This window comes from Lytechinus pictus, chromosome 2 (genome assembly GCF_037042905.1).
Source record: "Lytechinus pictus isolate F3 Inbred chromosome 2, Lp3.0, whole genome shotgun sequence".
NCBI lineage: Eukaryota > Metazoa > Echinodermata > Echinoidea > Temnopleuroida > Toxopneustidae > Lytechinus > Lytechinus pictus.
This window is the reverse complement of record NC_087246.1, coordinates 1,590,024-1,617,304: the sequence shown is the minus strand read 5'-3', so window position 1 is coordinate 1,617,304 and position 27,281 is coordinate 1,590,024. Positions and strand designations below refer to the sequence as shown.

Here is a 27,281-nt window from a genome sequence, read left to right as displayed (position 1 = left end):
TTATAATTTCAATAATGTTAGGATAATAACCTAAGTAAAAAGACCATGAATGAGATGATGAATCTGTGAATTTGTCAGATTGTAATATAGTAATGGGCTATTACTGTACAGGTACAAGTATGTACTACCCTCTCTTGTTGTACATGTTGATTTCAAATAAGTATAAAGGGGAAAAAAGATAAAATATGATATACCTTGGCAATTTCATGCTCCAGATATTAAAGCCAATAATTTACTTGTTTGAGATCCAAGTTTCGATTCTATTTGCTTTGTGAAATTACATGCTGAACATTTATGGAATTTTAAATTGCTCAGCAAATACATATTAATTGAAGCATATAATCCCTTAAAAGTACACTCCATTTCAAGGGAATGGGCCTAAAGTGGGCGTGTCTCACATTACAGGTTTTTATCAACCTTGTTAAACATTTATTCAGCAACAGTGTACATGTACATTGTAGATCAATAATTTCAGGTCAGCATGAATCATCCAATACTGTAGAATTCCTTTGAACTTTTAGTATGGTCTACCGTCTACTACATACATGTACATTATAAAAATGTACTTTTGCAAAGTTACAGTTGTGCAGACGGGGTGGATCCAGGATTTTTAAGGGGGGGTAAATTTTGACACCCCCCCCCCCAAAAAAAAAAAGGTCTTCACTACCAAATCGAGGTCATTTGTTCTGGGAAAAATTTGACAAGCCAAAAAAAAAGCGGTTCCTGATGGTCTATGCATGACATATTCCATTGAAAAATATTTTTTTGCCTTTCAAAAGGGGGGGGGGGGGCACTGGCTGGATGTGCTCCCGGATCCGCCACTGTGCAGACACTAATAATTTGCTTCAACTTTATGCATTGTCTTTTGTGCTGAAAGTTGTTAGTGCGGTATTACTGTACATACTGTTCAGCCTGGTATACATGTAGTCATGTACTCTTTCTTGAAAACTTTTAGGCCTATTAATTGAAGTTTGACATTGCTTAGGTTTTGAAATGTTTCTTCTCTGTCTGTTACCCATGAAATGTTAGTTGTTCGAGTCAGGTGTATGGGAAAAACAAACTTCCATTTTCAGAGTTGGAGTCTGTGATTGTCATTGTATAAACACTCCTCTTTGACCTCTGGACTTTAGTATCTGTCTTGAGATTGTGTATCGTCTAGAAGTGTGAGCTCAAGCTCATGTTCTTTATAAAGGGGAAGTTTACCCTGGCAAAAAGTTTATTGTAAAAATAGCAATAAAAGATATTGCCGAAGGTTTGAGAAAAATCCATCAAAGAATAAAAAATTATTAGAATTTTATTTATTTGATTTGTGATGTCATACACTGTATGCGAGCAGCTTTCCTACATGTCATTTTCTCTGAAAATAAAACATGGTTTTTACTGTACCTCAGTATAATAATGGACAAATCATTTCACACCCGTTCCTAAAAGAAAACATAAATTAGTCATTGCGAACCATTAAAAACTTGAAATTTATTCATTTTATATTACATAATATACATGTATGGGGCAGCTGTTGGTTTAAGATGTCACAAATCCAAAACTTGAAATTCCAATAACTTTCTTTAATAATCTTTAATGGATTTTCCTCAAATCTTCACCAATATTTTTTATTACTTTTTCTGCTGTTTTCACATTATACTTTTCTTAAGGGTGAACTTCCCCTTTAAGATGGGTAAGAAATTTAGAATCATGATTGGGATCTGTAGAAATCTTTTAAACTTAACGTTGCTGGAATTCATGATTTTAGGATGAAAACTGTTTGCTACAATGCATCCTATCAATGTCAAATGCACAGTTAACATGATTCTATGATCCTTTACAGTACACCTAGATCAGATTGATTACAGTCGATTTGTAGAGCTCTGCACATGCGATCATGACGTTTTCATGTCACAGCAAATGTTAGTGTTGCAAGTATAAAACTGAAGTTCATTCAGTGACTCACTGAATCAAATTTATAATGTATCTGTGGGTGTAAAACATCCATCCAGCCAATGAAACATAAGATAGACATAATAGAGCTTGAGAGTCTCGTGTGAACACAACCTGTTCATGTCTCTTAACTCTAGTCAAAGAAGCCATTCTGAAGTCTGAGGAGTTCTGAGCTGTGTCAATATTTGACTAGGTTATATTTCTACTTTCTGTGCTGTACTATGTAAACTCCAAAGTGCATGATGCCTGGAAGGTTTGGTTGTTGTCAGAATATGTGGTTGTGTTGTTGTTGGTAAGGACCTCGTTCATTTATATGCCTACATTCTCTTATTACAAGAATGCTAGTTTAAGAAATATGCTCAGGTATTTGAATAAAAATGAAATCACCAAAGAGACTTAATTAGAATTTTATACACATACACTGTAGGTTTTTATTTTTTTCCTTTTGTATTTTTTATACAAATTAAAGGGGTAATTCGGCTGAAAATGATAAAAGTAACATCAGACAAGACAAAGAAAAACTGAAAATTCAATCAAAATTGTATAAGAAATAGCAAAGTTAGAACTTAGAAGCTCTACATTAGAACAGTGAATGTCTTCACAAATATGCAATGAGCTGGTGTCATATAATAATAATAATGATAATAATGTTGATGTCTTTATTGAGCGCATCCAGATCCGCTCATGGCACTAATGCAGCAACAGTTCCTTTGGATATATTTCTATAAACAACTACAAAAATTATGTGAATGGAGTCAACAAAGAATCTTAAGTTTCTAGATATACAGTCCCTACTTATTCTTTTGTATTTTAGTATTTGAAATTATATTTATTCAAATTTTGTACACCAAAAATGAAAAAAAAGAAAAGAAATGAATTGACAACTGACTTCAAGAGCAAGGTATTCATTGCTGCAACTTATAATAATATTTGAAATTTTTATAGCAGATAATAGTCAAAAGACTCTCTCTATGTGCTTTACAAAATACATGTATATTGACTTTAATAAACTAAATTATACATTAAACCTAATTTAAATTATCCAATAAACCTAAACCTTAAACCTAAAACATGTCATACAAATTTGAACTTAAATTAAACCAATACATAAAAGTTGCATAATTAATAAAAAGTTACAATATTTAACAACATACTGTATTGAAGTTTATAAACATTATTTTGAAAATAAGTGAGTTTTAAGAATAGATTTAAATATAGAGAAGGATGGTGTAGTTCAATGGTAGAGAATTCCAAAGTACTACAGGGGCAGATAGGGAAAGGGCTCTTTGAACATATGTATAAAAGGGAGACACATTAGGTGGTTTCAAACCGCCTCGATCACAAGAATTCCCTTTAAATTACGAGAACATTTTTAGGCTAAAAAATACCCATTAATTATTCCTGCATTCAGACTGCCCCGAAACATACACTTCGGGATAAATTCCTGAAGTTAGGAGCATGCGCAGTATGGTCTAATAAGCAGGCAAGGCGCGAGATTCAAAACCACTAGCCCAGCAGCCACCCACGGCGCCGCACCCAACGACACGCTGGGCTAAAAGTTCCCGTAATTTGCTTTCACATCGCCAAAATACCTGCGACCTTGGAAAAATCCCCGCGAAAGTTCTTGTAATTTCGCCAAGTACCTACTATTTAGCGAGTATTTTATTTCGGGGAAATTACGCGTAGTTTGCTTTCACATTACCAAAATACCTGGTATTTTCTGATCGGGGTAAATTTCCTGATCAGAGAATACCTGGAACTAACGAACTTCGAGGCGGTCTGAAACCACCTATTGTACTAGAACATTGACATTACATCTACATTGTAGGCTTTGAGTGTTATATTAGTTATGAAGCCATACATTCCATCTGTTCATTACTCAACTTCCCTTTGCTTTCAGTCTTTCACCATATCACCAATGTTTTTTTTTAAACTCTAAACAAGAGACATCCAAATTCACTTTCATCTATATGCAGATTAGTTAATCAGCTTCAACAACACATTCATGTGATATATGACCAAGGAGATATATTATACCATGATTATACCCCTTGAAAGAACAGTATGGTTTGATAATCATATCACTAGTGTTTCTAGGACCCCTGTTACATCTGAGAGATTCCCTACCTCGGGCCGGCCCGGGGCCTACCTCGGGTCGGAAAGAAATCGGATGTAAACATCCCAAACCTACCTCGGGCCACCTATTAGCGAACCTACCCGAGACCACATCCAGAGGTAGTCTTGGGTAGGTATCGGGCCGGCCCCGGTCCACCGATTATTCGTAGATGAAAACGCACACAAGCTTTCGAACCTATCTCGGTCCGTTCGCCAGCTGTCAAATTACGTCATAGCGCACGTGCCCTATCTTGAAAAAGACATCCTTTTTACGTGTTTTTTGGGTCGCGCATGGTATCCACTCGTCAATGTAAGTGGCCCCCCCGGGGCGCTATCCCCTCCCCGGCCCCGTCGTTCTTCAAATGTTTTGCGGCATGCGACGTGTGAATTGTGATTGATAAAGTCTTTGATTTGAGTGGAAAGAAGGAAGCATTTTAAACGTATCCTTTTCAAGTCGATCATATCTTCAACGACTGCTGGGATCATCAGCATTCTTCCAGAATCTCGGGTAAAGGTGAAGAGTCGTTTCGACTCTCTCTGGAAATGATCAGCACATGTTCCACCCTGTCATTTCTGTGTAGCAGCCGACGAGTGTAACGAAATATAAAGAACTTCAATTAGCATGCGCAAATTATTCAGAGCCTAGATCGAGAGCGCCCTTTGGTGTCAGCAATCGGATACCGCTCGAAACCCTACCGATAGGGGAGGGAATTAACGCTGTGATGTAAACAGACCACATTTCGGACTCGGTCCGTTCGCGAAGCTAATCCACCAATAATCCAGTCAAGGTTGCAAGTGGACTCGGTCGGGTCTCGGGTAGGAAACTTTCGGATGTAACAGGGGTCTAGGTCAGTTTTATATATCCTCTCACTGTTGAACTGTGCCTGGGGGTATGGTGGCAGTCTACTCCATCTTCTTGGAGCATCACCTTGTAAGAAACGCAATTGAAGTGAGTTGTGTAGTTTATTATAGCTCATGAGCAAAAGAGTGTGTGACACCTCATCTACCACTACTAGTACCAGTGTGCTTGATGAATTGTCTTGTGACCTTTTTGGTCCATGATAAATTACCAGGTCTGTCTTGCATTCAATGGAGACCTGTGCATAGTTGAGTAAATTTAGTTTGCTATTGAATGTACTATAGCCTTGATTCATATTACACACTATAGGGTTTGTGTTTGTTTAGGCCATTGTGTGAGGTTCAGCTACTCTGACCTATATTTTCAAATTGTCACAATTTTACCTGACAGGCAGTAATGAAAGTGAAAATGTGTTTTGAAGCAATGTTGCAAAATACAGGTTTTGAATGTTTTGTCTTAAGAGTCAAAATGGGACAGAGATTAGCAAGGAATCAGGTTATTACTGTAAATGTAAATTAAAATGTGGTAAGCTTGAATAAATTTTGCCTCTTGAATTCTGAAGTAATTTAGTGCAGCAAGTGTACATATAAATAAAATACACTACTGATAGTATTAATTATATGACACCTAGATAGATCCTTGTGATTTGATTGGTTGTTTGATATTGTTCATTCAGCCCATTTCGCAGTGACGTCATTAACCGTGCAATTTTGGATCCATACGATTTTGTCCATTGCACTCGCGCACTTCATTATTTTATCTTTCACCGAATGAAGTATTCTGTCCACTGCACGAATGAAAAAACATTCATTATTTGGTTTATATGACACCTAAAAATCATATGAAATTCATGAATTTCGATGCAAAACATGCACATGCAGTGCGAGTTCGGTCTGTTGATTGTTACGTCATTACAACATGCGCACTTCTGGTGCATGAGCAAAGACCTTATGATATGATCCATATGATTTTTAGGTGTCATATAAACCAAATAATGAATGTTTTTTCATTCGTGCAAAGGACAGAATACTTCATTCGGTGAAAGATAAAATAATGATCCATTCAACTCGGCTACGCCTCGTTGAATGGATCGATCATTTCATCTTTCACCTCATGAAGTATTCTGTCCATTGCGCTCATAAACATTCATTATTTGTATACTATGTAGGTCTACATTTCCCATGTATATGTAGTCCTACCCATTCTATAATAATTTTATGCTTAAAGGTCAAGTCCACCCCAGAAAAATGTTGATTTGAATAAATAGAGAAAAATCAAACAAGCATTATGCTGAAAATTTCATCAAAATCGGATGTAAAACAAGAGAGTTATGACATTTTAAAGTTCCGCTTTTATTTTTCACAAAACAGAGATATGCACAACTCAGTGACATGCAAATGAGACAGTCGATGATGTCCCTTACTATTTCTTTTGTTTTTTTATTGTTTTAATTATACAATATTTCATTTTTTACATATTTGACAATAAGGACCAACGTGATTGAACCATATAGTATTAAAAAATGCTAATTGCACATTTTCAGGGAGGAATTAATCGTTGTTTCACTTGACAACAGGGAGAAAATTGGAATATTTCATATTTCACATAATGAAATACAAAAGAAATAGTGAGTTGGTGATGTCATCAGTCTCCTCATTTTGCATACCAACAAGGATGTGAATATAACTATTTTGTGAAATTAAGTGAAACTTTAAAATGTCATAACTTTCTTATTTTACATCCAATTTTGATGAAATTTTCAGTGTTATGCTTTTTGGATTTTTCTCTTTTAATTCGAATCAACTTTTTATTGGGGTAGACTTGTCCTTTAAATACATGCAGTACTAGTATGCATATCCTACATACATGTTGTACAGTGTAGATTGTATTTTGACCTTATTTTGATTGTTAATCGTGAAAAGAAGATTGACCCAAGGCAAGACTCAAAGACGTATAAAGCATACAGTTTTGGTGCATGTAGGTGTGTTCACTTTTTTGTTATTTTTTTTCTTCTTTATATCCAGGTACCTGTTGGTTTGATTGAGAATGCAGAATGTAAAGATCAGGAGTGCCTTGTTGTCACTTGCAAAGATGGAAAATTAATCAGGTAAAAACAATAATTAGCAACAACTCCCTACGCTCATGTACCCTACCCTTCTCGCTACTTTTTGTTAGATATTGTAACAGGAATGAAGTTTTATACATATGGGGAGAGGAATGACCAAAAGAAATGCCTTAATTTTACTAAAATTGACCCCATCCGGCACCCCCCCCCCCCTCCTCATAGTCTTGTTTTGTTTTGCCTTCAAGATTGCAATAGATCATGAACACAGTTTCATGGTCAACCAAAGTCACCTACATTATGTAGATGTAATGTATAGCTGATAACATGTGTAGACCTGTACTGTACATGTGTCAAGGTGTGATTGATACATTAGATCTATGATCCTTAGTTACAGGGATATTTTATTACAGTCACATGATTATTGATAGCAAGCAAGGTAGTATGACATGCATACAATCCGTACTGTATAAATCATTCTTTGTATAGTCTCTTTTGCTCACTACACTTACATGTTGATTGCTTGAAAAATAAAGATGAAAACTGAAAGAAAACCTTTAAGCTTTGGAAAATTAAAGGTGGAGGATATTTTCTCCAATCCTGTCAAAATTCCCTTGTGAAATGAAAAGATTCAAATTGCAGTAGGGGGTTGATGTTTTTTATTTAAAACTGTTTGAAGATGGACATTATTAAACCAAAAATGCGGAACAGTGTTCTGGAGTTAATAGTTACTTTAATTTTTTTCTTTGTAAACATCTTTTCTAACTTTGGTAAAGTTGAAAAAGTATTGCTGATATACTTTTATCTTAAAATAAAATCATTTTAAAATTGTGCAAAATAAAAGGGGATAGAAGAGGAAATAATGGTTGCCCTTCATAATACACTGTTTGTGGAAGCCTAGATAGTATTGATGTGTGTCAACATGAAGCAATGTTCCCCCATACATTGTACATGTCTGCACTGCACATGTACATGTATTGGAAAAACACAAGTTGAAAAACTATGCTAAATTTGAAAATAACAATATTTTTTGAAACACACTAATTTCAATGATTTTAATATTCTCTTTGATAAAATGAAATTCACACCCATTGTATGCAAAGTAAGACAATTTCAAAATCTTCCTTTGTGCAATTTTTGTTTACACATTACAATTATTGTTATCAAAGTCAGTGCCCCTTGAATCAACCTACATACGTACAATTATTATTTTTTAGTGTTTTGATTGTGAAATCAAACTACACTGTACACTGAAGCATTAGTTAATCTCTCGGAATGTACCTTAACAATAAAAAGAAGTTCTGTTTGTAAATACCTGTCATGCATTGTCTAGTCAGATTTTGAGGACAAATTATTGTTATTGTTTTTAGGGTCAGTGATCAGAAATTGTTAGGAACCCTAATATTGGAAACAATTGTGATTTTTCTTTGATTCATCACAAAAATATATTCATAATATATTTGTTGATAATATTGTATTAAAAATTAGAGCCATGTTTATTGGTTTACACTTTAGAGTCATTTCAGTCATAGTGATATTAATCTACATATGTTTTTAAAAAATGATAAAAGTTCATATATAATTGTAAAGGAAGAAGATTGATGCTTATAGTGAGATTTGTGTTGTATTAGAGGGATAGATCCATCATCATAAATTGATATAAAATTAAACTTAAACAAATTCTTTATTCCCCTTTTTTTTAATTACAGTGATTACCAGTTTCCCAATTTGTTATATTATTTCTGATTCTGGTTGGCTTATGACCAACCAATGCCTGGTCTGTGTTACCTCCCGAGTATGATGTACATTATGTGAATTATAGGCTATTAAAGGATGCTCCAGGCTGAAATGCTTAATAAATAAAATAAAATTCTGAGAGCAAAATTTTAAAGTTGAGCAATATTGTGAAAACAGTTATATGCACGTCATCATGAATATTCATTAGACGGGCTGATGATGTCACATCCCCACTTTCCTTTTTCTTATGTCATTACATACTATATATGGGCTATTCCATGGTTACTCACGTTACATTTGGAGACACCTTGACTCATACTTGGAGCTGTAACTCCATTATTATTGATAGGAACTAAACATCTCTTTATCACAACAAAGTACACAGTCTGACTATCCTTTGTATAAAAACAAAACTTGGGAAATTTTATTATGCTCCTGGCAAATCTTTGGAATGTGTCGGTTACTCACGTTACATGATTTGGACATGCATAAAATGAAAAGTCGACATAAGTAAAAAGTTTCCTCATACAAGGCTTTTATGAAAGTTGATTATATCCATTTCAAAGAAGTATATTAGGGAGACAAACTTTGTACATAATTAAAAAAATAAAGAACACATGGTTTTTACTTGGGGTGCAGATAATATGGTTACTCACATTACGGTTACTCACATTACATTTTGTCCATGTATGGTTAACAACACAAATGTCATTAAAAATTCAATAATGTGTGTAAAATTCATTGCTAGGAACATCCAAAAGAGATTTTATACAAAAAATTGGAACAATTGGAGCTTTATTAGGGAGTAAGAGGGAAAAGTATGATTTTGCTTACTAATTATGCATAAATTAGCATAATTGCTTAATACCAATTTGCATGAAATAAATTACTGATAGTATTGTAGATTATGTCCAAGACAACCTGTGTGCAAATTTTCGGCGTGATCGGGCGGCCAAAGGCCGAGATCTCAAGGGGGGCCTAGGAGGCCCCCCCCCCCCCTTGGCCATATTAACTCCCAAAATACCCCAGCCTAGATAGGGTTACAGGTAAGGACATTCAATGTGTTGTTCGAACACTCTTTAAAGTTTGGTTAATTGAAACCAAGTCTTACTAATGCACTCTCGCATTGTGAATACTTCTACTAATATTCAATTTTTTGTGTGATTGTATGACCACTGATATTTTGATGAACAAAGAGTCACATCAAAGAGGTGTACCCTCATTTTGCTTTTAATTAATCAAAAATAACTTCACAACTCACCATGAGACTTAAAACTTGACATCCCACAGAAAATGTTACCTAACTGCATAATTTTTACTGGTTACTCACATTACATGATGGTTACTCACGTTACAAAGTTACTCACGTTACAGTTTTTCTTCATCATTTTTATAAAAAATTGTACTTTTTAATGATTTTGTTAGTCATCACTGTGTCAAAGATTGTTTGAAGGAAGAGAATTTAAAATCCCACCAATTAACTGTGAAGAATTTTTCTCTCAGAAAACAAAGTAAGTTTTTTCGGTTACTCACGTTACATCACCTGAGCAAGTTGCAAAATTCATTTTTGAATGAGTACTACAAATTTACTTGAAAAGCTGTTGTGTATTTTAGGTAATTTGACTCTTCTAAACTTCAGAAATATATAAACTGGTATGTTGTTGCAATAACAAAATGGTAATAAGGCATATTTCATTTTTCACTATTTTTCTTGTATTTTGGTACAGAATGGAAGACACAACTTTTGACCATTTTTTTCCAAAGTATACCGTAAGGGCACTAGTATTCAACCCGTTTGGAGAGTTTCCTCAAATATATAGAAATATAGAATTTACCTGAATTTCAGACCCGTCTTATTTCCAAGAGAAAATGCTGGTTATTCTTTTTCCGTTATTTTTTTCTTCAACCAGTTGACTGTGTGCGCGGGCGATCGAATTATACGGCGACGGATTTTGGTATTAGTATTCAACCCGTCGGCACTAGTATTCAACCTAGCGATGAAAGATCTGCCCTTGTCCCATCCGACTATGGACTAGACCATTTGAGATGAGACCAAACAGGGAATTAATCAAAGCCAGAGATTTACATAGATCTAGATCTAATTTAGCAATCTAAACCCTTTTGAGATTTGCTATCAATCCTCACTAGGTTGAATACTAGTACCATTCAGTGCAAAAGGCCATCGCCGCATAATTCGATCCTCCGCGCATACAGTCGACAGATTGACAAAGAAAATATCGACAACAGATTACCCTAGAAATAACAAAGGTGTGAAATTAAGATAAATTCCCTATTTTTAAATATTTTGGGGAATATGTCAAAATCTTTGAATTATGCCGGGTTGAATACTAGTACCCATACGGTACATATGAAAATAAACTTTTTATTTCTTGTTCCTGAAACTATCAAGCATGAAGGACTTAAAGTATTAAAAAATTCAAGAAAATATTGAATTTGAATTTTTAAGCTCATGTCCATCAACCTGTGGAATTGCCCATATATACATGAAATCATAATTGTTTCATACATGTGTGAATGATATGTCTCCCTTGTAATGAAATAAGTTGCAGCAATGAATATCTAATGCACTTAATCAGTTGTTATTCCAATATTTTTGGTTTTTGAATGAAAATGATTTGAATAAATCCAAATTTCATATAATAAAATACCAAAAAAAAAAAAGTGGGGATATTACATCATCAGTTTTCTCATTGAATATTCATGAAGACATGCATGTCTAGAATTGTTTCACCAGAAAAATGCAAATCTTTAATCTGCCATAAACTTTGTTATTCTGATTTTGTTTGTCTGATTTTTCTTAGTAATCTGTTCAAATCATATTTCCAGCCTGGAGTACCCTTTAAACACTGTGCATGCTACAAATTAATGCACAGAAAACGGTGAATTGATTTCTGCCTGCCAGTAAATGTCTGTCAAGGTTGTATTAAATTTAAAAGTAAATTATCAATACCAGAATATATGTCGTCACATGTCAGCTATGGACTTATTAGTTATTATGTTGGGGAAAAAAATGGTTTCTTTGCCGTCGATCTACATGTATTCCGAAAAATATTAGGGGAGCAGTTACATTAGGCAAAAAAAATTGTTGTATTGCAGTAACGGGTCACTGAAAAATAGGATAGGTAGGGCATTTTTTTTTAATTGATCTGGATCCGGGTGTAGATATCATCCCAATATCAAGCGGTATTGGACACGCTCATGAATACTAAATACATCTCTACAGAGCTCACAAAGAATACTTTCGCCGAAGTTGCTCAAAATAGTGGGAAAATAGCTTTTCTGTTCACAGTTCTGGGTTTTCAACTCAGCAAAATCGATCGATCGCGAAGTCAGCATGATATTCGATATCGATAGCAATAGAATAAAAAAGCGTAGGGTCAGGGATATTTTTAGGGTAGGGCGAGTTTCGCTAATTAATACAATTTTTTTTTTTTTGGGGGGGGGGGGGCTTGCTGTACATGTGTATACTATTTTGAAGGTGGGAAATAGAGTCAGAAATGATATGTAGGGGAAGGCGGGGTAAGTTGTGACACTTTCTGCATTTTGCATGTTAGAATTTATATGACTAATAATATTATAGAAATAAGTACCTTGCCTTTAAATTTGATTCTTGGGAAATATTTTTAACCAATATATAACTTTCTACGGCCACACTGAAAGTCATTGTGACCTTTGAAAAAAACGATGTCAAATGGCTCAACTTGCCCCATCTGTGGGGTAAGTTGTGCCACCTTCTGGGGTAAGTTGAGCCACAAAAACTATGTACAAAATGTATGAGGGAAGAACCAGCATGTCAACATTTTAATTTAAAGTCTTTTCACTTGCTAATTCTCTGTAAATACTAACATCCTCTAAAAGTAAAAGAACTGTCATGTGAATTTGCTCCTTTCTGCCTGCATATCAATGGCTTTTAAGGTTTGTTTGTTATTTTATTATACATTACCATAAGAATTACCATGGCTCAACTTGCCCCATGTTGGCTGGCTTAAATTACCCCAGTCCGAACTTAATGCAATATTTTCACATCCACACATTTCTTATGCATCCATCATATAAAAGACTGACAAGAATGAGAATCCATACCTGGACTAACAATATTGTTCTTATAAAGAAATTTTCGTTATTATATTTAAAGACGTGTGTGAGTAAAAAGCACTGATCTATTTCAGACCATTTTTTACTTTTTTGGCTGAAATTTGTATTTTTCCCTCTAAAAAGTGCTTTTTGTTTCAAAGTTGAAAACACTGTGGTGGGGTTAAGGGTTATGTAATGGGTCATCAATACATGACACCACCACAATGTCTGACTCATTCATTATTGGCCTGGGGGTGGTGGCTCAACTTGCCCCTATGCTCAACTTACCCTGCCTTCCCCTATATATTTTTAAAAATCTGTATAGGAGTTAAAGGAAGAGTACATAAATATTTTTGAAATCCTTGACTATCTTCACATTAATCTAGAATTGATCCTCCTGGCAGACAGGCAAGATTAAGATTAGCCTTGCTATGTATCTGTCATGAACCAGTGCAATTAAACTAATAATATTTGCTAGATTGAGGTATCTTTAGTATGAATAATTGCTTTAAATTTCTTACTGTATCACGAAAGCCTGAATAAGAGCAGTATGTTTTATTTATGATTGGTTTGGTTATGACTTGCTTTCCTTGATTTTGTGTGTTAAGTCAACTACAAATCTATTTCAAATTCAATTCAAATTCATTTATTTTCACATCTCTTAAAAACATGCAGTACATTGAGATCAAATCAATCAAATGATTTCATAATAATGGAGTAAAATAACAATATTGTAAAATTTGGGCAAAATAACGAAATACATCAGGTAATGGGATGTGAGGAAGTAGTAAAAATTGTGTTAATTCAACTACAAATCTATTTCAAATTCAATTTTTAATTGTTCTAACTTTCCTGTTTCTTCCTTATACATTTTATGTTCTATCATTTCTGTTTCTTCCTTTTTAGATACATTTTAATACTTCTCTACAAATATATTTGTATTAATGTATTCATAAAGATAACTTTGTTATTTCTACTACATATGCCTAGATTTTAAGCTGTGATTAAAATGAAAATGATAAAACTTTTCTGCCCCTCACCCTTCCATTCTCTCTCTCTCTTTCAGATGCCAGTTTGATACGAGTGATCAGTGTCAGGAATGGTTATATCGTGTCTTGAAGACGCTTGAAAGACCTTCAAAGCTTGATGATATCTTTGCATTTTCCTTTCATGCCTGGTGTTTTGATCATTTGCATCGAGAATCTGATGGCATGGAACCTGGCGTTTGTTTTCTTGAAGGATCTAGTAAGTATTTGTTATTAATATCATGTAATGCTACACTATATTGGGCCACCAAAGGCTTTTTTTTTTTCTTTTTTCTTTTTTCACTTTGTAAGTTTATTTTTTTCCTTTCACAGTATGGCAGAGATGAAAATCAAATCTGTTGTTTTAATTTTGCACATGTTCATGTTTATGAATTATAGCCTCATTTAATTTATGTAGCATTTATGTACATTATATAATTGCTTAGGTTGTGATTACACGTGAGTTGTTTATAGGCAGGTCAGTCAGCTTTTTTTCATTTCTATATTTTCTTCCTTTTTGCATATCACATCTGCCATTTTAATTGAGAAAATAATTTAAACAGGAAACAGGAACTTAGTTGAAAGATTGGAAATAGCTATTCATCTTCACATGTTAATGTTGCATCATCTTTTAATTACAGTACAAGTTATTTACATAGTTAGAGGCATATTAACCTCAACTATTTTGTAATTCCCTTTTCTTTTTTTTGAACAACCTTTCTTTCTCTATTGTCCTTTTGATTCCTGTGAGTGTTAGCTAAATCCAGTAAGCCTTGTTCATGGTGATAAAACTATATTTCGCAAGTACTACCATAAAAACTTCTTTATTCTTTCCCTAAATGGAAAATAAAAGTAATTTAAAATACTTTTATTAGGTACTATCCTCATGCAAACTTCAGGAGAGTATTTCATGAACCAGTTAGGTCTAGTCAGTGATTTTCAATATTTGTCATAAGCTATTGAAATACTTGCTTCTGATTGGCTCGGAACAAATTTGTCAGTGAAAATCAGTGACAAGATTCTTCATGAAATACTCCTCAGGTTATACACAATAGGCCTGCATGAATAATTCTTTTTATGTATATAGAGAGAGAAATTTAAAGGATTAAAAAAAAAATCAAATAAAAAAAATCATTTATTCATAGAAAGGAAACCATAAAGATCGGAGCAGTCATACATGTACACCCACTCATAGCTCAAACTTGTCTGTGTATTTGTATTTCATTAGTATCTAGACCAGACAATTATGTCTGCCCACAGACCATAAATAAGTCTTGTAGAAAAGACATGATGTTACCACTATCTGCCATAGAGCAGCGTATGAACTTAGATAAGGGACAGATAACCGTCTGATGACTCATGGAGAGAGATAGGAGTGATATAATTATTAATATTTAATCAGATATTCAGGTCAATTTAAAGCACAGCTGTACAATAATTAACATTGTTTTTTAGTATATAAGATCTGTATAAATGAGGGATCAGCAAGGACACAAAAATGCAATCAATTATTTTCCATCAGCAGTGTTGAACATATAAAATATTCAGACAGCATTATAGTGGTGATAGAATATAAAATATAGAATGACATTTTAGATTTTGGAATGTGGAATCACACATAGACCCTATATGTACACATTAATTCATGTACATGTATATGTACAATGGAAGTTGATTTACCACTGAAACCATCCCCCACACACTCACACACAACACACATCCCTCCTCGATCAACTGATATACTACATTATATTTGTGCAGACTGCAGTTAACTTGCAATAATCAAATCCCAGAATTAGTACTAAATATCTCAGCTTTTATATTACAGGGCTATAGACTTGATTTTTGTTGATACCACAAAGAACTCAAATGACAACATTAAATGGTGCAGAAAATTAACGCTATCACATATAGCACATTTTTTATCTGCCTACCCTCGATACAACATCCGATCTAATTCTGATATAATTAATATGGTCAGGGTCCTATCGAGATGATTTGAATGTCAAGTTGTACATTATACTATAGTAGGGCAAGAGACTGGTGAAAGTGGGTGCAATATAGGCCTATGTAGGTCAATATTTCTATACATTATTTTTCACTTTCCCTAGGCTTATCAGCATGTTGTGAGTTATTGTTTTGATAACTTTGGTGGCATTTCTATGCCTTTTAATAAAATGTCGAGATTGGTGGAATTGAGGTCCAATTCAAGGCTATTCAAAGAATCCATGTAATGAGAATAGGTAGATGGACTGATGATAACACTACCAGTTTCATTGAGATCAGCTGCGTAGTTCATAATGGATTACACTATGTGATATTCATTTATAAGTTATAACTTACTTGATATGAATAGACAGGTGATATTTGACAGCTTGAATCCATTGTGTTTGAAATATGAATGGTTATGTACTATAATCCCTCACTCAGGGGCTCTTTAAAGTCAATTAGAGAACAAAATATACATGTACACTGTAGGCCTACATGAATATATCATGATGTAATGAAACTGCTGGTTATGTTAATATTTCATTTTATTGTTCTTGAAGGAGAAGCATACTCAAACACCACAATTACTTAAGAATATAAAAATATGTAGCTAAGGTATATTGGGATTACCATTTGATAAATTCAGCTAGAGGCTTAAATTTTTGTTTTTTATCCTTGCCAGATGCATACATGTGCACATGATTTTTCAAGAGGGGTGGGGGGGGGGGGGGGGGTCATCGACTGAAAACCTGTGAGAGATCATGGCAATGGAGAGCAATGATGAATTGTGTGTTCTGATGTACTCTAGAGGACAATATTGCTTTTTGTATCATATTCATTGTTGAGTATGGATACAATCCATCTACTAGACCGGCCTCAGTTAAAAAAAATTATATATTGCATTTCAAAGAGGGGGGGGGGGGGGGGGGTTGAATCCTTTTATATTGCAGCTTAAATGAGGAAAATTAAAAAGGCACCAACACTTTCTAATGTGAAACTCCGCTTCACAGCTTTGCCTCTTCATATTTTATCAGACACTAAATTGAACCTATAATGGAAACCTAGTCCTATCATTGTAACATTTTGCTATCTTTAGTGGCTTTCACATACATGTAAGCAAATGATTATAATTTTACTCTTCTGTTTTTAAACAGATTTTAGAGCAGTTTACCTTGATAGAGCTTTTACGTAAATACCTTTTTGTTACATGTCATGGAGACCTCTAGTCAAGCAGATTATTTTCAGAGGCTACCTTACCCTTTAAATACTAGAATCTGACACCTGATTAGGCTGGTTACATGCTGCTGTGAACTGATTGCTATTGAAATGAGAACCCTGTGAATATGAAACACCTCATTTCATTTCAAATTATTCAATAGGCTCTACTCACTGGGTAGCAATACTGGTATAATGGAGAGGGACAATGTATGGGTTTTCATAGGAGTGGGGATCAACACACATTCATGTGACTGATCACGTAACTGTATATTTTTTTAATATTTACGAACATAAAGTATAGAAAATATTATCATTGCCAAACAATTTTTTTCTAAGAATTTTGATTAGATTGAATAAACATTCTTGACTAGTGGCACTTAAAAGTGCTCTCATGCTTTAACTAGAATTATATTATGATGCTATTTAATTCTTTTATATTTTGTTTATGTTTGTAAGCATTATCTTTATTTCCAATATTATGCTATCTCGCTCTTTATCTTTAATCAAATACTAGTAGTACAGAGTACATTTATTGATAGGTAATGAAACGATTTACATATATGAAATTGATTTATGACTATGGTAAGAAATCACTTCAGACTTGCCCATACACGTCTGCATATTTTTAGTGATGATAAAGCAGTTGTACATGTATTTGATGATAATTTGATAGAATGTTGTACAATTGCTAAATATTATATCATGTCAATTTTTTTTCTGATAATATATTGCCTTACAATTATTTCAATTGTTAATAGACTTGATTCTTTTTTATGCCACCAGGAGGCTTTTTCAGAAAACTGATAAAAATAGTAAACTCGGGTAAGCGCAATTCTGTCATTGACTTCATGCGTTAAATCTGGTAGAAACAACCCCCCCCCCCCCAAAAAAAAAAAAAAAAAAAAAAAAAAAACCTTGGTGTTTTCAATTTTATATTCTATACATTAGGACCCAGACATGCATGAATAATTGTAGTTTTAACTCTAACATTTGATTTGCTCCATATTATTGCTGCCTTTCACATCCTTGTCTCATTACAGGTAAAGTTGTACACTGCAAATTCAGAAACGAAATTGATCGTCAAGGATTTGATTTAAAGAGAGCATGGAGAATATTTGACAACTCAGATTTCAAGTAAGTATTTCAATATGTGAGTTATTAAAGGAATGTTCTATTTATGCTTCCTCTATATCACGTTTAGAACTGTAGAATTATTTGTTGATTCAACTAATTACTACAACTAAAGTAGGGAAGAAATCATCACTTGTACCTCAGACTATTTGATTTCAACATTCAACACTTCATATTCATAGCATCGTTTGAAATTAAGATATGTGTGCTATTGTTCTGCACATGCTTCATTGTTAAAAGAAAAATGATCGGTAAATACATGTGATGAATATAACATTACAAATTTCATGTGTATAGGATGAATTGTAATAACAGGGAAGTGGAACATGATCTCAGTTATGGTCTGATGACTTTAGTGTGTTAATGAATGGCAGAGGAAGGGGGGAGGTGGCTCTTCAATTGAATGTAAACAGAGACAATGTAAATATTGTCTGGTGATGTACATATTTGAAGAGTATGTAGTGTGTTTGGTAAGAATAGAACATTTGTAGTTGGCTCAGGAACAGCAATCAAGATCTGGCTTCTCTAAAGTAATGGAGGAAGATTTTAACGAAATTGATCTGTGAATTATTTTTCTCATTGATGTAATGTAATAGTCTTGTGCCTCCCAGTCAGGAACAAATTCCAGGGGTTGCTATTTTGAAGTGATAAAAGATATTATATTGCTTGTTAGAAAATTCTGAAGAAATTTACTTGAATGACAGACTTTTGGGGATTAAAAAAAAAATCTTAGATCGGCATCTGGTTCAAGTAGGCATTTGGTTTTGAAAAATGGAAATTTGTATCATCTAATGGTATCCTCTTATAATCAACATTCTTAACAAAATGTCTGCAAAATTTTGATTGTACTTTTTGTTGAAGCATTCTTGCTAGGTTGGATAAACCATTACTTAAATAAAAGATGTGTTTTCTCAATTGGATCTTTTTCAAAAGGCCGCAAAAATCCACCAATGCATCCTAAATTTTTTTACTTTTACTGGTTGTGTAGAGATTGTAGATAGGATCAACTTTGTAGGGCTTTTATATTGGGAAGTGATGTAATTCCCAGACGGTTTTATGTTTATTTAAGGAACACAGCTGTTAGGGATCATTAGTATGCATGAAAACCAGTAATCTGAGCTGTACGTCTGACACATACAACTCTTCTACTAGTGAATTTAATTAAACTCTGTGAAGTGAGTCAAAGCTTGAGTTTCTTTTTATCAGACTTGATAACAGGCCAAACAAGCTTTATAGGCCATTGACTGATATTGATACTTGAAAATAAAGGTATGTTGAATAACTGAATGGCAAGGTTCATATAATCTTTGTAACAATATGTAATAAAACTTCAGTCTGTACATTGGCAATCTAATGAAAGTTATCTGTATATCCCTTGTCTACCCTCCCTGCTCATATTCCCTTGATTAATGTCCAGCTTATTTTTCGACCAAATATCCATCAAGTGTATATTTTATTCAAGCATATGTGCATAATCTATGTGCATAATTTTGTACACTGTATGATTTGTATATACATATTTTTATGGTTGAATAAATTGAATTGAAAACAATGTAGAAATAGTATCTGTGATACTTTACCAATTAAAACCAATTAAACTTGAATAAATGCCTGAGACTTAGTACGATACAGCATAATTCATTACTCAATCATGTGATCTTTAGAAATTGAAAGTGTCTTTTTTTTCTTTCTATTAGGTACTGCACAACCTATCCTACTCAGCACATTGTACCAAAAGAAATTGAAGATGATACTATGAAGAAATCTGCTAACTTCAGGACATCAAAGAGGTTTCCATCAGTAGTTTGGAGGTAATTATGATCATCACCACCAATACCACTATCACTCCCATTATCACCACCACCACCACTATCATCATCATCATCACCACCATCATCACCATCATCATCATCAATCATCAATCATCATCACCACCACCACCACCACAACCATCATCATCATCAATCATCATCTTCATTATTATCATCATCATTTAGAATTGAAGATTATTATTGTATGTACTCTGTACTCTTGCTGTTGTTTCATCTCTTGACTGATAAAATAAAATGGTTTAGTATTGATACTATGTATTTCTAAATCCTAAACTTGTTAAATTATGTTTCTGTACTAGACACAAGGGCAATGGGGCAGTGATCGCTCGTTGCAGTCAGCCTGCTGTGGGATGGTTTGGATGGCGGAGTGAAGAAGATGAAGGAATCATGTCAGCCATCTTGGATGCATGTGCTATGGATGATCCAAAGAAGAATAAGAAGAGTTGTCATAGCAATGGTCATGTTAGATCAGAATCAAAAGGGATTCCAAATGATCAAGGTTTGTTGGATGTGGATATAAGTTTTACTTCTCTCTCTCTCCTCAGTTTGAGCATCGTTAGTTGTAGATCTCTAAATCTATTTTGATCTTGATTTTAGGGTTTGTAGTAACTTTAATTTATACATGTACTTCTATGGTGTCTACTGAAATTCATAGGGGAAAAAACTATTTTGAAAATACAGATGGATTTTTGTAGAGAATAGGAAAGTAGTTACCAATCTAAGAGAAATCACATACTTTGCCAGACCAGGACACTGTAACCTAGAAGTAAACGACTGATTTTAGGGTTGATTTTAATGGGTGATCATACAAAATTATCCATGCTGTCAAGCATAGAAACCAACCCCAAGATCAATTGCTAAGCCCTCTTGTGTGTATAATGTAGGTACATCTAAGGGACATGGTCATGAAGATTAATAATTTAACATGATATAATATGATTGAGTTCTGTGATGTAAGCATGCTGAATTTTATCCTTTTTACTGCCATACAAAGCATTCTTAAAATGAATACCTTTAATGAATTGAACTGAATAACAGTGTTGAAATGATGTGGTTTTAAACTGATGTTGCCAGATCTTGCTCAAACCAATGCTTATTGGCATTGAATCAGGGCTTTATTTTGAATCTTGTGATATTAAGCTACTCGCGTTTTTAAAATATTTGGCATCCTAATGGGTACCGAATATACCACGGCAATGGCTAGCTTCAATTGAAGACTTCTTTGGATTAGGTACAAAATTTGAAACATGTGCCCTTAAAGTTTGAAGGCTTGTCCACTAAACCTGTCCCCTGCATAATAAGATAATTTTCTAATTAAGTCACTTTCCTATGTTGTTAGATGATACAAGGAGAGGAGAGTATGACCGTCAATCCAAGACGATTCTCATCATAGATGCTAGGTCCTATGCAGCAGCGTTTGCAAATAGAGCAAAGGGAGGTGGCTGTGAATATCCAGGTATGAATAATTACTCTATTCATGTGAGACACAAAATCAAGTGAGAGAGGCTCACAGTTTGGATATCTGTTGTTTACTGCCAATGTCTAAAAAGGAAAGGGAAGGGGTGAGGGCTACAAGAATGATCAAAAAGGCAGCTTTACAGCTTAACGTGGCATGCTATCTGACCGATTGAATTACCTATGGATCCATCATTTTTATAATAAATCCATGTTAAAAAAAGAAAAGAATTTGCTATAGTATTTGTATTGTTATTTTTATTGGTGTTTTACAGGTTTGAATTCCAATGAACAGGGTGTATGCAAATCATTACAAAAGTTAAGCACTCTTTGTTGATATGAATTTTATGGAGTGGTTTCTTATAAGGCACAATACAGAAATAGACTGTAGGAATGTTATTCTAACATTGATTCTATTCACATCTTTGCTTCATGACTTTATCTATTCTCTATTTTTTTTTTTCATTTTAGAGTACTACACTTGTTGTGATATAGAGTTCATGGGTTTGGCCAACATACACACAATCAGAAAGAGTTTCAATACTGTCCATGCACTCTGTAGCAATAACAATCTGGATCAGAGCACGTAAGTTATCTTTTTATTGTTATTAGGAGGGTATGGTTGTTTCATGAAGCTGTTAGTATGACTGTAGGAATAGATTGAGTATGAAGAGCCAAAGAAGTTTGAGGGTGAATATTTAAAAACATTTTTACCCAAGATCATTTGTCTTTGGAATCACCATTTTTATATACATAAAAAAAGGTTTGACATCTACTACAATTTTCATAAAACAAGTTTTATATCAGTGCCATAATATGTATCAGATCTTTTCCCAGCCAATTGATCTTTTATAGTGGCTTGTAAAATGATCATTGGTTGTAATATATTTACTATTTATGAATATGAATAAAATCTTTAAATCATCATCTTAATGTTATAGATGGTTATCTAATTTGGAGGCGACCAAATGGCTTCAGAATCTATCCATGCTCCTCAAGTCATCTATCAAGGTAGTGACTGCTATTGATCAGGATGCTAGACCAGTCATTGTACATTGTTCAGATGGTTGGGATAGAACTCCTCAGATTGTAGCATTGGCTGAGATCATGCTTGATCCTTTCTATAGGACTATGCAGGTGAGATGAATGTTTAGTCCTTACCCTCTAGCTCGATTCTGCAGGATCTCAAGATTGAAAATTAAAATGTAACTTCATGTGGGGAGCCAAATGTTCTGTTAGATTTCTTGGCTGGCAATATCTTTATTATCATTTTTATACCATAGTCAGAGACTATAATTAAAATTATATGTTTTTTTTTAGGTAAATGGTAAAGCAATTTTGAGATGAAGGGTTCACAATACAGGAGTCACTCTGATAGTATATTTCATAGAAAGTAGTTCATTACATTTCCAAGATTTCCAAGATTGTAGTAATATCAGATTTTTCATCCCTTTCCTAATATTCTTGTAGAGGATTTTTGCAGCAGTTTGTTCCATTAGTATAATTGGAGTGTATAGAGTCTTCAAAAACAAAGAATCAATAATATTCAGTATTTATAAAGTCTGTTTAGGACAAATCTAATTTATTACAGTAAACAAGTCTGGAAAGTAAATATATTTAGGTGTGTAAAAAAAATAAAATATGACAAGTTTTTAGTACATTGAATTGAAAACATCAACTGTCATATGTTTTTTTTTCCGACAGGGTTTTCAAGTTCTTGTTGAGCGTGAGTGGCTTGACTTTGGTCATAAGTTTGCTGACCGTTGTGGTCATCGTCCTGGTCAAGATGATGGTAATGAGAGATGTCCAGTATTCCTTCAGTGGCTTGATTGCATCCATCAGCTTCTTAGGCAGTATCCTACAGCGTTTGAATTCAATGAAACATTCCTTGTAAGTCACTTTAACGGAGGCTTTTGAATCAAGATAGAGTTATCCTTGCTAAATTGAATTATTTATTCAGCCACAGAATGTGAAATTCTGTTTATAATATCATACAATTGAAGATAGAAAGGGATTACCTCATGTTGATTTGAATATCATGTTCTTTAGTAAACCAAAATCATTTTAATATAGTTGATGGAACAGATTCTTTCATCTTGTTTCATTCAACTTGTTTTGAAATTTTCTTTTATAATATTTTGTTATTCTTGTGATTATTTATATTTACACCCTACCAATTAATCATTTATACATTGCTACACTTTCTGTTTCTTGGACTTTGTTCATTTGTAGCGTGTATTTCTTCAAAACTGGAAAGAGGAATTAGAGAAAGGGCTAATAAAATTCACATCATCTTGAATATACTAACACTGTGCTTACCTATTCTAGCATGTATTAGCATCCTTGTATTTTAAATTTGAATTTATATTCATATTTGATATTGTTACAGGTGAAACTAGTACAACACACTTATTCTTGCCTGTTTGGGACATTCCTGTGTAACAGTCTGAAAGCTAGACTCAAGAACTCTGTCAAGGAGCGTACCTGTTCTGTCTGGTCTCTTCTTATCGTAGAGGGTAACAAGTACAAGAACTTCCTCTATGATTCAAAGATAGACAAGGTCAGTTCAAGCAAATCTAGTCAATATGATTCATTCCATTAGTCAACTTTAAAAACCAACTCTATAATTTAGAATTTGTGTTGATACTTCATAGTAAAGAAAATACTTATGTTGAATATTCAATTTGAAATTTATCACACATTTTGTTAAAATTCATTTAGCATACCGTATGGGTACTAGTATTCAACCCGGCATAATTCAAAGATTTTGACATATTATTCCCCAAAATATTTAGAAATAGGGAATTTATCTTAATTTCACACCTTTGTTATTTCCAGGGTAATCTGTTGTCGATATTTTCTTTGTCAATCTGTCGACTGTATGCGCGGAGGATCGAATTATGCGGCGATGGCCTTTTGCACTGAATGGTACTAGTATTCAACCTAGTGAGGATTGATAGCAAATCTCAAAAGGGTTTAGATTGCTAAATTAGATCTAGATCTATGTAAGTCTCTGGCTTTGATTAATTCCCTGTTTGGTCTCATCTCAAATTGTCTAGTCCATAGTCGGATGGGACAAGGGCAGATTGAGAGACAGGGCCATCTTTCATCGCTAGGTTGAATACTAGTGCCGATGGGTTGAATACTAGTACCAAAATCCGTCGCCGTATAATTTGATCGCCCGCGCACACAGTCAACTGGTTGAAGAAAAAAATAACGGAAAAAGAATAACCAGCATTTGCTCTTGGAAATAAGACAGGTCTGAAATTCAGGTAAATTCTATATTTCTATATATTTGAGGAAACTCTCCAAACGGGTTGAATACTAGTGCCCTTACGGTAGTGTTCATTTTCTTCTGTGAATGATGTTATGGATGCTAATGGGGTTGAACATTTGAATTGTTCATAGATTTATGATGAGATTTATATGATAATTATAAAGAGAATAAGTGTTACGTTCACGAGATATTGAGAGGCTTTTTGTGAAGGCTTCCATTTTAGATAAAGTAAAGTATGTGAATCTTGCAAGAGAATGCTTTGTAATAAAATATCTAATTTTGATAATTATTATGTTTCCTGAATCCATTTTAATTTCTCTGTGACAGGTATTGTACCCAACATGTGACATCAGGGAACTTGACCTGTGGATTGCTGTATACCTATCAGAGACATCTCACAGTATCTGTGAGGATTCAGGTCCTCCAGTCCAACAAGCATCACAGTCAGGACTCAATCCTGCAGAAAGCCCAAAGCTCTCAAGAACTCGCTCCTTTGACAATATCCACAAGTCAGTGAGCGAAGATGAGCCTAGCCGAGGCAACATGGGAGGTGATACACAGGGATTGACCAGGACCTCCAGTGACCCCAATCTGAGTGACTTAAAGATAGAATCCACTCTTGGGACATCGCCAAAGAATCGCATAATCCCACCGCTGCCACTAGAAAGGGAAGATGAGGAAGCCAAGGACACTCAAGATGAACCATTGACAAACGGACATACTCAAGAAGATGGAAGTGATAATGAAGAGGGAGAGCGAGGACTCACAAATGGCCATGGAGTAGAAGAGAATGGTGACTCGGCAGTGACCCTGACTAATGGTGTCATTGGTACTCCAGAAGACTGTGAACAGCAAGAGATTAATGGAAATGGCCATGATATCAGGTTGAGCAATGGCTTGACTAATGGTCATACTGAAGAGGATTTTGAAGGAGAAATTTCAGAAGGAAGTCCTTTGTCCTCAACTCCAAGAAAGACACCAAGAACGAAACATATTTTGGATGCCCATATGGAGAGTTCTACAGAAACTGTTACAGAAGACTCATCTCCAGAACACAAAAGAACTGATGATCCAAAGGTTCAGATGGGTCCGACTGATTGCAATGGATTTGACCATTCTCCTGTTGAATCAAATGGGGACATCACTCCTAATGGAGATATTTTGAATGGACATGCTGCCCTGATGAAAGGATTACTCTTTCAAAGCTCTAGCATCAGTACAAGCACTAGTGACATTAGTAATTCTCATGTTGGGTACCAGGTTAAACAGTCTGCAAGTGTACCCATCCAGACAGGACATCACATTCCACACTTGCCATTGTTAGATGATGGAGACATCACACCTCTAGCAAATCACCTTAGTAAACTATCTTCCCTAGGGGTTAGCCTTTCTAATGGACATAATAATCACATCTCACAGTCAGCTGTGGTAGGATCAGAACCATCTTTCTCTACATGTCTTAGCAGGACATCCAGCTGCAGCAATAGCAACGGTTTGGAGGCAATGGTTGGAGATGCCTTAGGGGATTCCCAGAGGCAGTTGAAGCTAGGTCGTCACCTGGATCTGGATGGACTGACATGTATCAAGGATCCTAGACAACGTAGAATGCTAGGGATCCTACAGGAGCAGCAACAGAAGATGGAGGTGATGAAACAGAGAGAGCAGATCTTACTCACCATCATTGAAAGGTTGCGGGTTGCTAATGAAGAATGCAGTCCTAATCTAGCCTGTGCATTAGATGAATTAGAGGTAAGAATGAGTAGGTCACCACAGTTTTCCCCTTTCACCCATATTTGCCATTTTTATTATGTACCTTTAAGATAAATCAATCAAAACCATAGTTTTGTTTCTTAATTCTGAAAATGTATACTACAAATGTAAGAAATTTGTTGTAAGAGATTATTAAAGAAAGCATTTCATTATGATTCCTTGATGCAAGTATTCTCTGGGATAGGGATTGTTCTCCAAACCTTGACTGCCTTTGCAGATATGGATTTGAGTCAAATAAGGCGACAGCCTCAAGTAGATGACCATCCTCTCCTCTACCATGATGGAAGAATGTTTCGATTCATTTGTCATTCTTTAACTATTGACTTACAATAATTAATAATGAATAACATATATATGTTATGTACATTTGAGTAATCAGAAATGCATCAATTTTTCTTGTAATTATTTTTTCAAAGTAAATAATTTTTTTTGGTGAATTATGTCATTTGTGCAGAACTGTAATCTGTTGAACCCTGAAGATGAAGAAAATCGATCCCATTCACGATGTAACTCAATTAGATCAGATGTATCTTGGGAACAGATAGATGAAGGAGATACTAGTCGAACACTCTGGATTCCAGACCATGCCGTTAGTCACTGCTCATTGTGCAATAGCAGATTCAATCTAGTCGTCAGGAAACACCACTGCCGGTAGGTATAATACTCAATAAGAATGGAAAGTTAGCCAGCAGTTCATAGATGATAGTATGCATGGTGGTGCCTCTGAGTTTGCATTAATAGTCGAGTCTCAGATGAAGCATTTGCAAAAGTATTTGTGCCC

General features: G+C 34.4%; 1 protein-coding gene across 2 annotated transcripts in view; it reads left to right on the top strand.

Annotated features, from left to right (window-relative positions):
* Positions 1 to 27,281, top strand: part of LOC129253695 (myotubularin-related protein 4-like) — a 43,624-nt gene that overhangs the window by 10,046 nt on the left and 6,297 nt on the right. The window contains exons 4-15 of one of the 2 annotated variants that reach the window (XM_064107015.1): positions 6,934 to 7,016; positions 13,870 to 14,048; positions 18,076 to 18,169; positions 19,864 to 19,977; positions 20,298 to 20,479; positions 21,338 to 21,454; positions 21,925 to 22,039; positions 22,395 to 22,590; positions 23,158 to 23,343; positions 23,843 to 24,013; positions 25,058 to 26,479; positions 26,955 to 27,151. In XM_064107015.1, coding sequence (XP_063963085.1) covers positions 6,934 to 7,016; positions 13,870 to 14,048; positions 18,076 to 18,169; positions 19,864 to 19,977; positions 20,298 to 20,479; positions 21,338 to 21,454; positions 21,925 to 22,039; positions 22,395 to 22,590; positions 23,158 to 23,343; positions 23,843 to 24,013; positions 25,058 to 26,479; positions 26,955 to 27,151 — 3,056 coding nt within the window. Of the gene's footprint in view, positions 1 to 6,933; positions 7,017 to 13,869; positions 14,049 to 18,075; positions 18,170 to 19,863; positions 19,978 to 20,297; positions 20,498 to 21,337; positions 21,455 to 21,924; positions 22,040 to 22,394; positions 22,591 to 23,157; positions 23,344 to 23,842; positions 24,014 to 25,057; positions 26,480 to 26,954; positions 27,152 to 27,281 lie in introns of both variants that reach the window. The other variant, XM_064107009.1, reaches the window with a different exon arrangement.